Source organism: Poromitra crassiceps (assembly GCF_964638095.1).
Source record: "Poromitra crassiceps genome assembly, chromosome: 23".
Taxonomy (NCBI): Eukaryota; Metazoa; Chordata; class Actinopteri; order Beryciformes; family Melamphaidae; genus Poromitra; species Poromitra crassiceps.
Window position 1 is genome coordinate 20785088 of NC_139639.1, and position 15000 is coordinate 20800087.

At 47.2% G+C, this 15000-nt stretch overlaps 1 protein-coding gene across 1 annotated transcript in view; it reads left to right on the top strand.

Annotated features, from left to right (window-relative positions):
* Positions 1-5717: 5717 nt before the first annotated feature.
* Positions 5718-15000, top strand: part of ephb1 (EPH receptor B1) — a gene marked incomplete at its 5' end in the record, with an annotated part of 139780 nt that continues 130497 nt past the window's right edge. The window contains 2 exons of the mRNA XM_083659060.1: positions 5718-5963; positions 10947-11628. Of these exons, the coding sequence (XP_083515186.1) occupies positions 5718-5963; positions 10947-11628 (928 nt within the window). The remainder of the gene's footprint in view (positions 5964-10946; positions 11629-15000) is intronic.

A 15000-nucleotide genomic window follows, 5' to 3' on the forward strand; every position in this document is an offset into this window, starting at 1 on the left:
TTGCTTTGTTGCTAGTCTCGCTTGCCAGACTGTCTGTGTTTCGTGCTGTACTAGCGCAGGAGAGAGTCTGGCTCCTCTTACTCTCACTCTGGTCTAGCGGTCTAGCGGGGGGTAAAAATGCTCTGTTATCGTTACAACCATCCACCGAAAGTTGTACCAACCAGGCCTACTTTATTGCACAATCCAAATCTTTGTCAAAACTTGCCATTTTCAGCGTGCAGGTTGCTAGCTTGCTACAGTAGCTAGCGTTGTTGTTTCACAGCGGCGGAGGCATTTGAGAGTCACAAGCAGGGAGCGGAAAGGGATTTCCCTTCGCTCAGACTGACTACTTTGTTGCCTATAAAAGTTTTATTTGTTTTATTTGCCTAAACATAACGACCGTTATTTTATTTGCATTTAACCTGGGAAAGGCAGCAAGGTTTTGACATTACCATTTCAAATGGTTTCAAATGTATACTTTGAGATAGTAGATGTAAAATGCCACGTTTTAGACATCTGATGTGCAATGTCTTTTTTTTTGTTCAGAAATGTTCATATTTTACATTTCTGTGGATTACACTACAATGATACAATGCCGACATTTTATTCGGGCGACTGGGTTGCAGCCTCTCTCTCTTTGTATCTGGTGAATTGGGCTCTCAGGTGTTTGTCAGGCTTTGTGGGCTTTTTTATTCATACACAAACACACACACACACACACACACATACACAAACACACACACACACACACACACAAACACACACACACACACACACACACACACACACACACACACACACACAAACACACACACACACAAACACACACACACACACACACACACACACACACACACACACACAAACACACACACACACACACACACACACACACACACACACACACACACACACACACAAACACACACACACACAAACACACACACACACAAACACACAAACACACACACACACACACACACACACTCATACGCACGCAGACCGGATGGGGCCCAAATATCCTTAATAACCTCTCTCCTCTCCCCTGCTCACACCCTCTTTGTGGGTCGTTCCTAAACAGCCTTGCCTAAGGCCATAGGGGGCAGAGAGAGGCCCTGCTGGGTGACATCTCACACTCTCTCTCTCTCTCTATCTCCCTCTCTCTCTCTCTCTTCTCACTCTCTCTACCCCTTGTTATCGCATTCCATCCTGGCTCATCTTTTTTTAGACCTAGTCCTGCCTAAATTATTGAAGCTCTCGCTCTTGACTTTCCCGATGCTCGTCTGTGGGTTCCTCCCTCTCACCGCTCTCTCAATTTCCATTTTCCCCTCTGCACACACCTTGTAGTGGCTACAAGGTGGCTATCTCCACGGCTATCTCCACTTTGAGCACAACACCCAGCCTTAGCCTTTTCCACAGGGTGACTCAAGGCCCAGCCTTAGCCTTTTTCACAGGGTGACTCAAGGCCCAGTCTTCAGAATCAGAAACAGAAAGACTTTAATTCTTAGCCTTTTTCACAGGGTGACTCGAGGCAATGTTGCTAGTGGGAATTGAAAGTGCTGCTAAGGCCATGTCAGGTGTGTTATGTCTCTGAATGAGTTGGTGTTGGAAGGCGCATCACAAGGTAAAAGTCTTCAGGAAACAGCTCAATGTTTCAGCATGATCACGCTAACATTTAACTTGTCCTTTAAATACCAACCGACTTGACTAAATGAAAGTTTCTAAATGCCGGCTTATTCACCGGTCCATTCATTTGTTCTTTATTGATTCTCTAAAGATTTCACTCTAGCAAATAACTGGGAAACTATTTTGTTATCACTCTTCTAGTCATTCCAGCAAATGAATAATTGCAGAATTTTGAGCAAAATGGCAATACTGAAGCATCTATGTTCATTTAGAAAGTATGCTACAGTTGTTGACACGGGATGCAAAATGTGCAATAGAATAATTATGCTCCTCAAATCAGCAGGACTAAAAGTCCTCATTAATAAACGTGATCACAGTGTAATTCTAATTGTAGCTATTTGACACAATCGTAATTTCAGACATACTGTATTGTAAGTTGCTACATATTGCTACACACAGAGATTCACATAGATTCCTACAATCTCTGTGAATTATCAATTTCTAATATGCTTATCCTGACATTAATTTTCTAATCTATGACTCTTATTTCAGAGTATTAGTTGACGTTTGCTCACACACTCCTCTCTGCATTAATAATAACACATTCATTTTGCATATCAGCAGCACTCTGAGCGCCGGCAGCAGTATGATGTGGCTAAACTGCGTGCATTTCACTTGTTTTCATTTTTCTGCCTGGCTGGAGTCAAACGCATTAAGAATGATCTCCCTTCACGCACTCAGCCGGCCCTACAGTGGCCGGCGGAGGCTGCGTTCGCCAGCTCCTCTGCTGGAGGTTTTGTGCTTGCTAGCAGCTCGCTGTAAAAACAGCACCGGCCCGGGAGATCTGCCGACGCTGCCGAGCAGCCAGCATCTCATTGAGAATGCGAGTGTTAATAATGATATTAGCAAAGCGGGATGGAGGACTGGGAGAGGGAGGCGCTCTTGGGCGGATTGTTCTCTTGAACGGCGCAGCTTGGTGCCACATTACATACATCACTTTCAACATCTAAGAAAAAGCCATTTCAAAGGCATTTGGGAGTACGCAATAAAGCAAAATTGCAAATAATAATATTGTGTCAACACAGCACATTTCCAACATGAGATAAACGCACATGCAAATATAGTTTAATGGAAACCGCCTGCAAAGACATACAAAATAAACCCGTTTCGATTTCGCCGAAATTAAATGGCATTCTCTATGCAGCACTAAGTCGTTTCGTTTTTCTGCAACCGGCAACGTCAGCAGAGCCCTCCTTACGCTTGCACAGCGCCTCAGTTCACCCCCGAACCAAAACCAATCACTACTGAGGTATTGATCAGGACACGGGCGTGGCCAGGCAAGCCATTGTCTCAGATATAGACAGACAGGCGCTGTTCTATTTGAGCTCAATCAAACTGGGCGACTGTAATTATAGAGTGGCTCTGTGGATCTGGCCGGACGGGGAGTGTTTTAGACATCACCATTTCCTCCTCATCCATCACATCCAGCCAGGCGGAACTAGGCCTCAGACGCCGCGCAAAATAATCATTCCCATGATGCAACTGGCCCCCATTCAATAACACAGCTGATCACAAATGATAATAGCAACCATGCCACCGCATATTTTAGAGGTTGCAGTCTGGTTAGCGTGTGTGTGTGTGTGTGTGTGTGTGTGAGAGAGAGAGAGAGAGAGAGGGAGGGAGAGAGAGAGGGGTAGGAGATGAGGCGTATACCTCGACTCAGAATATGAATTTACTGGAGGCCAAAAGCATGGATCTCAAAGCTTGTGAGTGAGTGTGGGCAAAGCAAATGCACCCACAGTCATCATTATCGCCATGCAAATTCGCAGAGTGCTGAAAACTACGATTCATAGGTGCCGGCTACCAGGCGCTGCATTACCATAGCAAACCACCAGGCTGAATTACCATAGCAAACCAACTGTTGCCTTATGCGTCCATCCTATTGACTTTACGGAACACACCCAAAGGTTGAAATGCAAATCTTCTCATTAAGTCAGTGCGGGATTCAAATAGCCTTTGGAGGAATAAGCTATGGGGCTTGTGATTATGCCGTCCACACGGTGAGCTTGTTAGAATGAGAAGCGCATCTTTCAGCAAGGGCAGGAAGAGTTCAGTCCCTCTCTCAGCTTCTCACGTTCCTCTATAATCCACTGTCCTTCTCAGACCTTGCTCTTTAGGAATCCCACAAGGTGAACTTCACCTGCGTTCCTCTGTTTTCCTCCCCTCCCTCCCTCCTCATAAGCAAACTCTCCCAATGCAGATCCATCCGTGCATAATCATTAAATAACAGAATCTACGAAGGCATATTTTCCCTGCCTCGATTCAATGTTCTGTTGTCATGAATAACAAATAGACTCATTATTGAAATGACCATCCTACTAAGCCTGTCGTATGAAAAGCAATCTCCTGCTCGCCTCCACCCACAGGTTTGAGCCGTGCGATGATAGATGAACAGACAACCTTTTTGCTGAAGAGGAGAGAGAGAGAGAAAGAGAGAGAGCTCAGATACATGCCAGCCATTCCTCCTGGGGTTACACATGTAAACAGCCTAACCAGATCTGCTGGAAACAGAAACACTAAATAAACACAATCTAGTCCCCACAACCCTTTAGGGAGCACATGGAAATGAAGCACCGCCTCTCCTAGCTACTCGGTCCCTTCGGGGAGTCGAACACACGGACAAAAGTGCAGAAAAAGGCAGCAGAAGCGGAAGCTTTGGGGCAGGAAAGTGGAGCACGGTGGCAGCAGCAGAGTGGTTCCATTTGGCCATGGCTGCCTACAGGCCTGGCTGTTAATACGTCTCTCGCCCTGTGGCTCCTTCTCTAAGAGCCCATCGTCATACTGAGTAATGGGGGTTTTGAGTGCCATTCAAGAAACGGTTGCCAGACGCTCATCTACTATTACCGGTGGCATTTTGTAGACCTTTCTAGGCCGACGAGCTTTAAATGCGGAAATGCTCGGAGCTTTTCATCACTCATCAGTGTTCGGTATGTCTGCGTGCGTGTAGCTGTATTCACTGGTATGTCTGTGTGCGTGTAGCTGTATTCACTGGTGCTGATGGATTTGAAAAGCCGTTCGTGAGAGTGACTCCACTGAGGATCAGAAACGCAGACTGGAGGTGAAAGATCAGCCCAGTAGATGCCTCTCTACGCAGGTCTTCTGTGTGTGTGTGTGTGTGTGTGTGTGTGTGTGTGTGTGTGTGTGTGTGTGTGTGTGTGTCTTACCAGACTTGAGGTTGAACGATGGGCTAAAAAACAGTCCGAGCGCTGGTTCATGACACACAGTATGAACCTCCGCAGACCTTTTGTCGCCGAGCGTCTTCTCCTTGTCTGTGTGGTTGAGGATGGAGCGACAGAGAGTCTGCACCAGGACAGCAGCTCATACTTTACTGCATTGCTCCTGCTGCCAACACTGTGACCTAATGTACCGTTCTCAGGCAGGGCCTTTATCTGACATCACTATCTGATACGGCCTGACTGGAATGTGGTGACTTGCGTATATACGCTGGCTCTGGCTGCCCCCTCGGCTCGCCTCTCCTCGGCGTCTTCCCGTCCACCGCGGCCCCCCGCCCCTCCCTCCCTGCTCTGAGTGGCTCGTTAGTGCAGGGCCAGTCCCCTCCTATCATCGCAGGCGTGTGTCTCTTCCCGCCTCTGATAGGCTCTCAGCCCTGTGATTGGGGCCTCTCCACACACACACACACACACACACCCCCCCCCCCCCCCCCGCTCTCTGCTGGATGCGCTCGACACCTGCGGCAAGGCGCTAGCCATCCGAGCTGCTCTGTGTTATTTTAGCCTTTGAAGGTAACGGCAGGAGATCAATGTGATGAATGGCCTTTATGAGGGGAGAGTATTGATGGCTTGATGGTTGGAGCAGAGGCTGTGGGCAGGGGGACATCGGCCTGAATATATTACCGCCTCCCCACTTCCCCCCCCGATCTCCTTGATTCCTCACCTTATCCCTCACCCCTCCTCACTCCCTCCCTCTCTGTCCCGGCCCAGCTAGCTGTGACTGGTCATTAACACGCACATTAAGCGCTCTGTGGATCCATAGCTCTTCCATCTCCTCGCCACTGGCCATAAAAAGGAGCGGCCGTCACGATGATGCACACAATGGCCACACTTGACAAGCAGGGGCGCAGGAAGAGTGTCGCCCATTATGGGCACAGGAAGAGCGTCGCCCATTATGGGCGCAGGAAGAGCGTCGCCCATTATGGGCGCAGGAAGAGCGTCGCCCATTATGGGCGCAGGAAGAGCGTCGCCCATATTACTGGCAAAAGCAACGCTATTAGATTGGAGCAAATGGGCACATTTGGATGGCGTGAAGATGGGCGCCGTGCACAGAGGCTCTCTGTGTTTGTATGATGGCTCATCAGCAACAGATTTAGGGAAAAAGATAGGACATATGAAATGGTAGAGACGGTGCTGATGGAAAATGTGTAGAGTTAAACCTGAATTTACAATATTGAAGCAGGAGGCATGGAAAAGGCAAGCCTCTCTGTGGGGCCTGTCGTCCACACTCTAGCTTTCACATTCCTATTCAACGTACTAGGGCTGCTCGATTATGGCAAAAATCATAATCGTGATTTTTTTTGACTGATATTGAGATCACGATTATTTAACGTGATTACTAGTTTTTTTGCAACATGACTGGCAACATCATGCATTTATTGAACTTGTCTTGTCTTTTTAATGCAGTACCGTATTTCTTTGAACTTTAAATAGAATTGAATATATTAATATATATATAATATAATACAGTATAACTGAAAAACAAAGAAATTTAGGAAAATAAACGTAAAACTATATGAATAAATAGCTAACTAAAATAAATAATACAAAATTATCTCGATTACCTTGTTTGTTTTCATAATTGTGGGAAGCCAAAATTGTAATTTCAATTCAAATTTGATTAATTGCAAAGCCCCTATAAAGTACATATTTTTTTATTTTCTTTTGGTCTTTGACTGCTCTGCTCCATGGCATCTTTCCTGACCTCCTCAAGGTAGGAGGAAGAGAGAGGTCATCCTCACTTGTCACCTGACACTGTGGAAGATCTCCAGCAAGGGAAAAGAATATAAGGAGAAGACATAATGTAGCCAATCCGCATACTGCTTATTCTTCCCTACACCTTGTTTACTTTGAACTCAACATCAATAATACATACTAGCAACATAGTAGCGCCTAGAGACCCATAATGCATCTGTACTAAATATACACAGCACAGGACTAACAGGGCTATTTTACACACAAGTCCGTGAATGGGAATTGTACGCAGTGACTGGAGAATTCCATTATCAGCGAGGTGACAGGTGATGATGGCGTCTCTTTTCTCTCCTCTTTGCCGAGGTCAGACAGATCCACTGAGCAGCATGGGAGGTCCATTTGCCTTCAATCATTCAGAAGTTCTGGCAAAGAGCGAGGACGTAGGTAGAGGCCACCAAGAGCCAGGTCTGCTCAAAGGTTCGTCCTCGTTGAAGGGCTCTTTCCTTGTCGCTGTCACCATGTGTATGCTCTTGTTTCAATTGCTACATGACCTTCCATTAAAATCACCAGTGCATGTGAGAATTCTTTCAATTGTCGGGTCTAAAATAAAGAGCCTGGTCTTCAAGATTCAAGATTTTTATTGTCACTCCATGGTACAAGTATCACGTGTGAAATTCTTTTGCTGTGGACTCCGTTTACAACATAGTACAAATATAGCAGGGCATATGAGTGCAAAAACAATAAGCAATAAGGCAATAAGCAATAAGCAATATGCAACAATAAGCAATAAGGCAGTATAGTGATAAGACAAGTCCGAGACAGTGGCATATTCACTGCGCATACTGTAGGTGCACATGTCATGTGCATACATTAGACGTGCTTAGACATTTTAAATTCGACGTATTTGACATACAGGTCTTGACATACAGGTCTGTTACCTCACCTGCTCTATGTGTTAAGTGCCTTGAGATAACTCTTGTTAGGATTTGATTGATTGATTGACAGACATGTCCCACCTCATGTTCAGTATCCCCGGACTCTGACTCTGACTCAGGTAATGGGGACTCGACTCAGAGTCTCCTTTGGTGACTTGGACTGGAACAGTGGGGACATGAGACTCGAGACTCGAGCTCGTGTCAAATGATTGGAACATAGGGCAATTGAAGATTCTAAAGAATGGACACTAATACAGTGTCATCAAATGGTTTGTACCGACAGAAGCAGAAATGTGGGATGTAGCCCCGAGCTCCTCAGCTGTAAAGCAACAGCCAGCAAATCAATATGTGGTCGCTAAACCATCAAATTATACACAGCGCGCTTTCTCGACACGCACACACACACACGCACGCACGCACGCACGCACGCACACACACACACACACACACACACACACACACACACACACACACACACACACACACAGGCACAATGAGTAATCAGCATGCATATGAATGCATAGCGAAAAGAACAGAAGGGGATCAAATTGTGTCGTCTATTGTGCTAATCTAGAAGCAAAGTTAGATTTCTGCCAAAATAACCGCTACACACCTGTACCAGATTTGTTTATGCTTGATACAATGGTGATACAAAATAGCTACCAAGTTGGGGGAAAATGCCATTCATTAATTGTATGAACCGGTGAATTTCTGGACAGATTTCAGACGGGCATTATCTGAGACGCCTAGGGCCCCTCTCCGCCGTGAAAGATGGCGGTCATTTGGCTAGACGAGGGGCGGTGAGGACCCCCTCCTAGACTGGAGCAGACGGGTGCAGAGGAGCCCCGGAGCTGGCTGTATTAATGAACAGGCAGTGCTGAAAGGGACAGCATCCTGTAATGCTGATGAATGGTCATTACAGTGCAGAGACGAGGAGAGAGGAGAGGAGAGGAGGAGGGAGAGGAGAGGAGAGGAGGAGGCAGAGCAGAGTGGAGTGGAGTGGGCACAGAGGGAGCAGCGGTGAAAAAAGGCTTTAATTTGCACCTCAGATTTCTGTAAACTCGTTTATCATGTCGGCACTGTTACTGCTCCCCATGAGTCCGCACCCCCACCTCACCTCACCACACCCAGCACTTTTCCTCTTTCTCCAGATGCTTTCCTTTGGGCTAGATGTTTCTTTTTTTCCTGGATTTTTCTCTTATTTTCTCCCCAATTGTCCATGGCCAATTACCCCTGCTGCTCCACCCCCTCTGATGATCCGGGGAGAGCCGTAGAGCACATGCTTCCTCCGATACATGTTGCCAGCCGCTTCTTTTTACATGACAGCGAGGAGTTTCACCGGCAGGACGTACAGTAGCGCATGGGAGGATGATGCTATTCCCCCCAGTTCCCCTCCCTCCCGAACAGGCGCTCCGACCGACCGGAGGGAGGCGCTGGTGCAGCGACCAGGACTCATACCGCACCGGCTTCCCACCCGCAGACACGGCCAATTGTGTCTGTAGGAACGTCTGACCAAGCCGGAGGTACCGTTACCGGGAATTGAACCCGGGTCTCAGCGGTCGTAAGCAAGTGCTTTTTATCTCGACACTACCCAGACGCGCCCTGGGCTAGAGGTTTCTGTCTTCTATCTTGTTTTTGTATGCGGAATGCCACATTTAATTGCCCCAAACGCCATCCCATATATCTTCTCTCGCGCGTATTCATTTCATGGACTGGTTTGTGTAACATAAATCTCCAACTTCTCTCCCCATCATCTGCCTGGTTCTCGGGGCTGTGTGTGTCTGTGTGTGCGTGTGTGTGTGTGTGTGTGTGTGTGTGTGTGTGTGTGTCTGTGTGTGTGTGTGTGTGTGTGTGTGTGTGTGTGTGTGTGTGTGTGTGTGTGTGTGAAAGGGCTGAGGTCGTCTCCTCTCCATTAGGCCTGATTGAGCAGCAGGGGTTGTAAAGGTCAGGAGAAGGAGGAAGCACCAGGAGATATATGCACAGAAGAAACATGAAGTGACTGGAGGCCCACTGGCTCCACTATAGACCTCATTAACTTCTCCTCGCCTACAGCCGTTAGGATCGGAATTTGGAGAAATAAATCTGAGAGTCAAGCTGTCGCTTCAAATAGGAGTCAAAATAACGGCACTGTATTACTGCTGACAGTGGAAGAGATGTGAGAAGGGACGTTTCAAACCCGTTTCTTATCACCCTCACCGCTCCACAACAACCATTTCAAGTCGGGGGGAGCTTTTATGTGACTCCTGTGGTGATGTGTTTTTGTGTCTGCTCTGCTGTGCTGTGGTGATGTCTGGTGATGTTTGGCTACTATAACAGATGCCCCATAAAAACACACAGCTCCACAAATTGAATGCTTAAAAATACGACAGGAGGGCATGATCTCTGACCAGTCTGAGACCAGCGTTTCTCTTTTCACTGTGGGCCTTTTATATTAACAATTTCTTGACCTGGCCAGTGTTCCATAACAGTGAAATGAGTCATTTTCTTGCCAGCTATTGCAGCCCCATGATCCTCCACTCTCGTTACCCATGATCCTCCACTCTCGTTACCCATGATCCTCCACTCTCGTTACCCATGATCCTCCACTCTCGTTACCCATGATCCTCCACTCTCGTTACCCATGATCCTCCACTCTCGTTACCCATGATCCTCCACTCTCGTTACGCATCTCAGTGATTTCTCTTTCTGATTCCAAACGACTCCAGCCAAATGCTAATGGCACACTTTCATCACGACTCGCTGCGCTGGGGGGGGGTGCAGCGCTGAGTTAATGCCCTGGGGGAGCTGCTGAGGCTCATCCGCCATACTTTCTGGGTCAGGCCTCCATGTAAAAACCAGTGCACACAAATGTCTTTCCATCAAGCTCGCACTTGGCTGCCATGTCGCAGGCGGCCCCCCCGTCTGCCTGATTGTAATTCAATAGTGCATAATCTTGAATTGGTTCCACACCATACTTTATAATGCGGCAAGTCTCTGCCCAGCCACGCTCGGGAGAGACGGCAAATAGCGCGGCGCGTCCAAAGTAATTACTGGGTCTGTGCGTCGTCGTACAGTGGTACTACTACACATACTACAGCTGCGGAGCTTCTAGAGAGCGGGTCAGCAGAGTTGCTGTTTCTGCCGTTGAGCTACTTGAGGAGTTGTTTTGTGATTCCGAAAATAAGGGTGTTTGAATGTGCTCAGTTGCTGGATAAGCCCCACAGCCTCACAGGCTGATTCATTTCTGTCAGTCCAAGAGCGAGACTGAAATGTTCAAAATGCCTTCTGGAGATTATTGAATTCACTGCGGCTCAGCCAAATGTCGAATCCTCCTCTGTAAAAATAATAAGATATCATTATAGACTTTTACAAAGAGACACCATCAATGATTACTAATCAACCACCCGCACCCTTCTGTCTCTCTCTCTGTCTCTTTCCACAGTGGGAGGAGGTGAGCGGCTATGACGAGAACCTCAACACCATCAGGACCTACCAGGTGTGCAACGTCTTTGAGTCCAGTCAGAACAACTGGCTGCTCACCACCTTCATCGACCGGCGCGCATCGCAGCGCATTTACGTGGAGATGCGCTTCACCGTGCGCGACTGCAGCTCCATCCCCAACGTCCCCGGCTCCTGCAAGGAGACCTTCAACCTCTACTACTACGAGAGCGACGCCGTGATCGCCACCAAGGGCACCGCCTTCTGGATGGAGGCGCCGTACCTCAAGGTGGACACCATTGCCGCGGACGAGAGCTTCTCCCAGGTGGACTTCGGCGGCCGCCTGATGAAGGTCAACACGGAGGTGCGCAGCTTCGGCCCGCTGTCGAAGAACGGCTTCTACCTGGCGTTCCAAGACTACGGCGCCTGCATGTCTCTGCTGTCAGTGAGGGTTTTCTACAAGAAGTGTCCGAGCGTGGTGCAGAACTTTGCCATCTTCCCGGAGACCATGACGGGGGCCGAGAGCACCTCCCTGGTCATCGCCAGGGGCATCTGCATCCCCAACTCGGAGGAGGTGGACGTCCCTATAAAGCTGTACTGCAACGGAGACGGAGAGTGGATGGTTCCTATCGGCAGCTGCACGTGCAAGGCCGGGTTTGAGCCTGACAACGGCAACGTCTGCCGAGGTACGTCATCCGGATTTATTTCTCTCATAAGCGTCTTGATGTTACAGTGCGCGAATGTCATTCTGCCAATCACAAACACCCCCCATAACAATTCCGCGTTCTTTTCTTTTCATCATTCACCCCCTTAAAATAACGGACTACTCAGCGTCGAAGCAAATCACTTCCTCCTAGACAGGCGACGCGTGAATTTGATCTATTTTGGTGGCGGCGCACATAACAAGGCATCAGCTTACCTTACAGCACATCACAGATCTCCTGCGTCGTCGGAGGGGGGCTACATTGATTGCGCTTCACGTGTTTTGCTGAGCATTGTGTGTCGTACTTCTCCCTTGATCACATCCACCTCCGGCACAATAGAAAGGCACATTAGCATCGCTTGCTAATCTGTGGAGAACGCCAGCCGTCTGTGCAGCCTACGCTGCAGATGGCGAGAGGTTTTGATGCTGCCTCTGTGCGATGTGTGCGGAGGGGAAACGGATAATAACGCACACAGCCGAGGTTCATCTGGCTTCTCGGTTCAAGCCGTCTTTTTCTCTTTTCCTCGCTGTCTGTCCTCTAATGCACCTTTACACTCTGCACCTCACACACACACACATGCGCACACACACACACACGCACACACGTACACACACACACACACACACACACACACACACACACACACACACACACACACACACACACACACACACACACACACGCACACACACACACACACACACACACACACACACACACACACACACAGACACACACACACACACACACACACACACACACACACACACACAGACACACACACACAGACACACACACACACACACACACACACACACACACACACACACACACACACACACACACAGACACACACACACAAAGACGGAATTTGCTCAAGGTGTGTGATGATAATGTGAGTGACTGGGGGGCTCTCAGTGTGACGCAGTATTGGTTAGCCTGCCTGGGGAGGCGAGCAGGAGAGTGTGTGGAGCCCAGATAAGATTGATTGACGCACATCTGCTCTGATCAATAAACAGATACGAGAGTGCCAAATATCTACAAAGCAGACTGTGTGTGACTGTGTCTACTGTAGCCTCCTGCTCTATGGCCTACGCTAACACACACACACGCACGCACGCACGCGCGCGCACGCACACGCACACGCACACGCACACACACACACACACACACACACACACACACACACACACACACACAGACACACACACACACTCACACAGTCCTTGGCTAAGGTAAGATGACTTTCAAAAGCAAGTGACTAGGCAGAAGTTGGGTGTCTTAGTCAGCTTATATAAACACTGACTTAAAGGAAAAGAGGTGTTCATTCCTCATCGCATTTCATCATCAAATTTCATCACATCTCTATTTTACATTATTCACGGGTCATTTCCTTTTTCATGACTTTGTTGTTGCTATGGCTATTAGGATTCAGTGCAAGGTACACTTAATGCACACATTTCTAAAGGTCCTCCTTGTTGTCGCCTCACACATACATACAGTACCTGGGGGAAGATGTCTGTGCTCTTCTCCAGTCGTCCTGGTAAACAAGACATACATGATGTATGAAGTCATTGATTGGCAGATATCACTTCCAACACAAACTGCTATGTCCTTGCCGTAAATGTTGATTTAATCCCCACTTGCGTCGGGCACCGCTGCTCTGATACTAAGTCAACAAACACCACTGTGTACAATGAATGATTTGTTTATTTTTGGAGTGAGCAGGGAATCTATCAGCAAATATATTTGATTAGATTTCAAACTAAACAAGATCCTATGTGAGCAGCACTTTGAATTACGTATTCCATGACACACTGTATGGTCTTGACGGATCTTGTATAACACAGAACTGAGAGAGAGAGAGAGAGAGAGAGAGAGCGAGAGAGAGAGTTAATAACACTGTAATTTTCCTTTACATATCTGTGTATGTGTAAGCATGAGATCCCCCTTTCAGGCAATGCTCCATAGAAAATAAATGTGTCTCAACAGTGTAGTTAGTTAGTTTATTTAGTTTATTTATTTTTTACAAATGTAAAAAATCGCCAATTAAAGTTGAAGGGTCGAAACGGCAGGACAAGTTGCATTTAATTCATTCAAAGCACATGTGGATGACGATCAAAGTAAAGCAGGATAATACGGATCGAAAAAAACTCAAAACATGTACTGGCTTTACTATCTACTAACATAGTCGTGAATGATGACTGGACTGTCCTAAATAAGGTACAGTGTGACACCCTAATCTGGGCAGTGTGACACCCTAATCTGGGCAGTGTGACACCCTAATCTGGGCGGTGCATGCTAGAGACGACATGCTTGAAATGCCGGCACCACAAAATAGATTGTTTTGCTCAACATAGTTGATGGTGTGACAGATGCAAAGAGCTCAATGTCCCCCATATAGCAAGGCATCTGACAGCTACACTACAGTGCACAGGCTGACTCACAGACCATCAGCGGATATATGTCATCTATCATCCCTTCACTTCTTTGTATCAATAACAAACCTTCTTATGAACTATGCTGTGAGCGCAAAATGTGGCACCACAAGGTTTTCATTGTTAGCCAGGACGGCGGCTCTTGTTATACAGTCGCTATAACAAAACCTGTCATAACAAAGTATCGCAGCCCCACGCTGGTACAGGAGGTTGCTGTTAACAGAAAGGCGGCGGATCGTAACATACCTGCCAACATTAGGCTGTGAAAAAGAGGGGAGATTGTATGTCGTATCGGAAAATAAATCAGCCCTCCGTCAGTGATCTAAAAGTGCTCACGCTACCCTATCTTTAAAGAGCAGACTTGTGGGTACCCATACAACCCATTTCCATTCAGATATATTGAGGTGAGAGGTCAAGCAACCCCTTAGAAAATAGTTCGCTCGCCAAAATTTAGCCTAAATTTGCTGCGTTATTTAGCCCCCTTCCTGACATGCTAGCATGATGACATGGTTGGTACCAATGGGTGCCTTAGGTCATCTAGTTTCATGTGATACCAGTATCTTCACTCTAGCTTTAAAAGCCAGCATCATGCTACATTCATTCAATTTGTATCACTATGAAATCAGGAGATGAACGGGAGACATTCATTCTGGAACACAGCAGGAGAAACGGTTAAAATTAGGGAGGCTCCCACGAAAATGGGGAGTGTTGGCAGGTATGAGCATTTGTATTGATGATATGCTAGCATGGGGGCTGGCAATCTGTTTCTGTTTGTGTCCGATGTCATACATAGTGTGTGTATGTGTATATTACTGATGTCATCATACATATTGTGTGTGTGTATGTGTGTATATTACTGATGTCATACTGTGTTATGTGTGTATATTACTGATGTCATACTGTGTTGTGTGTGTAT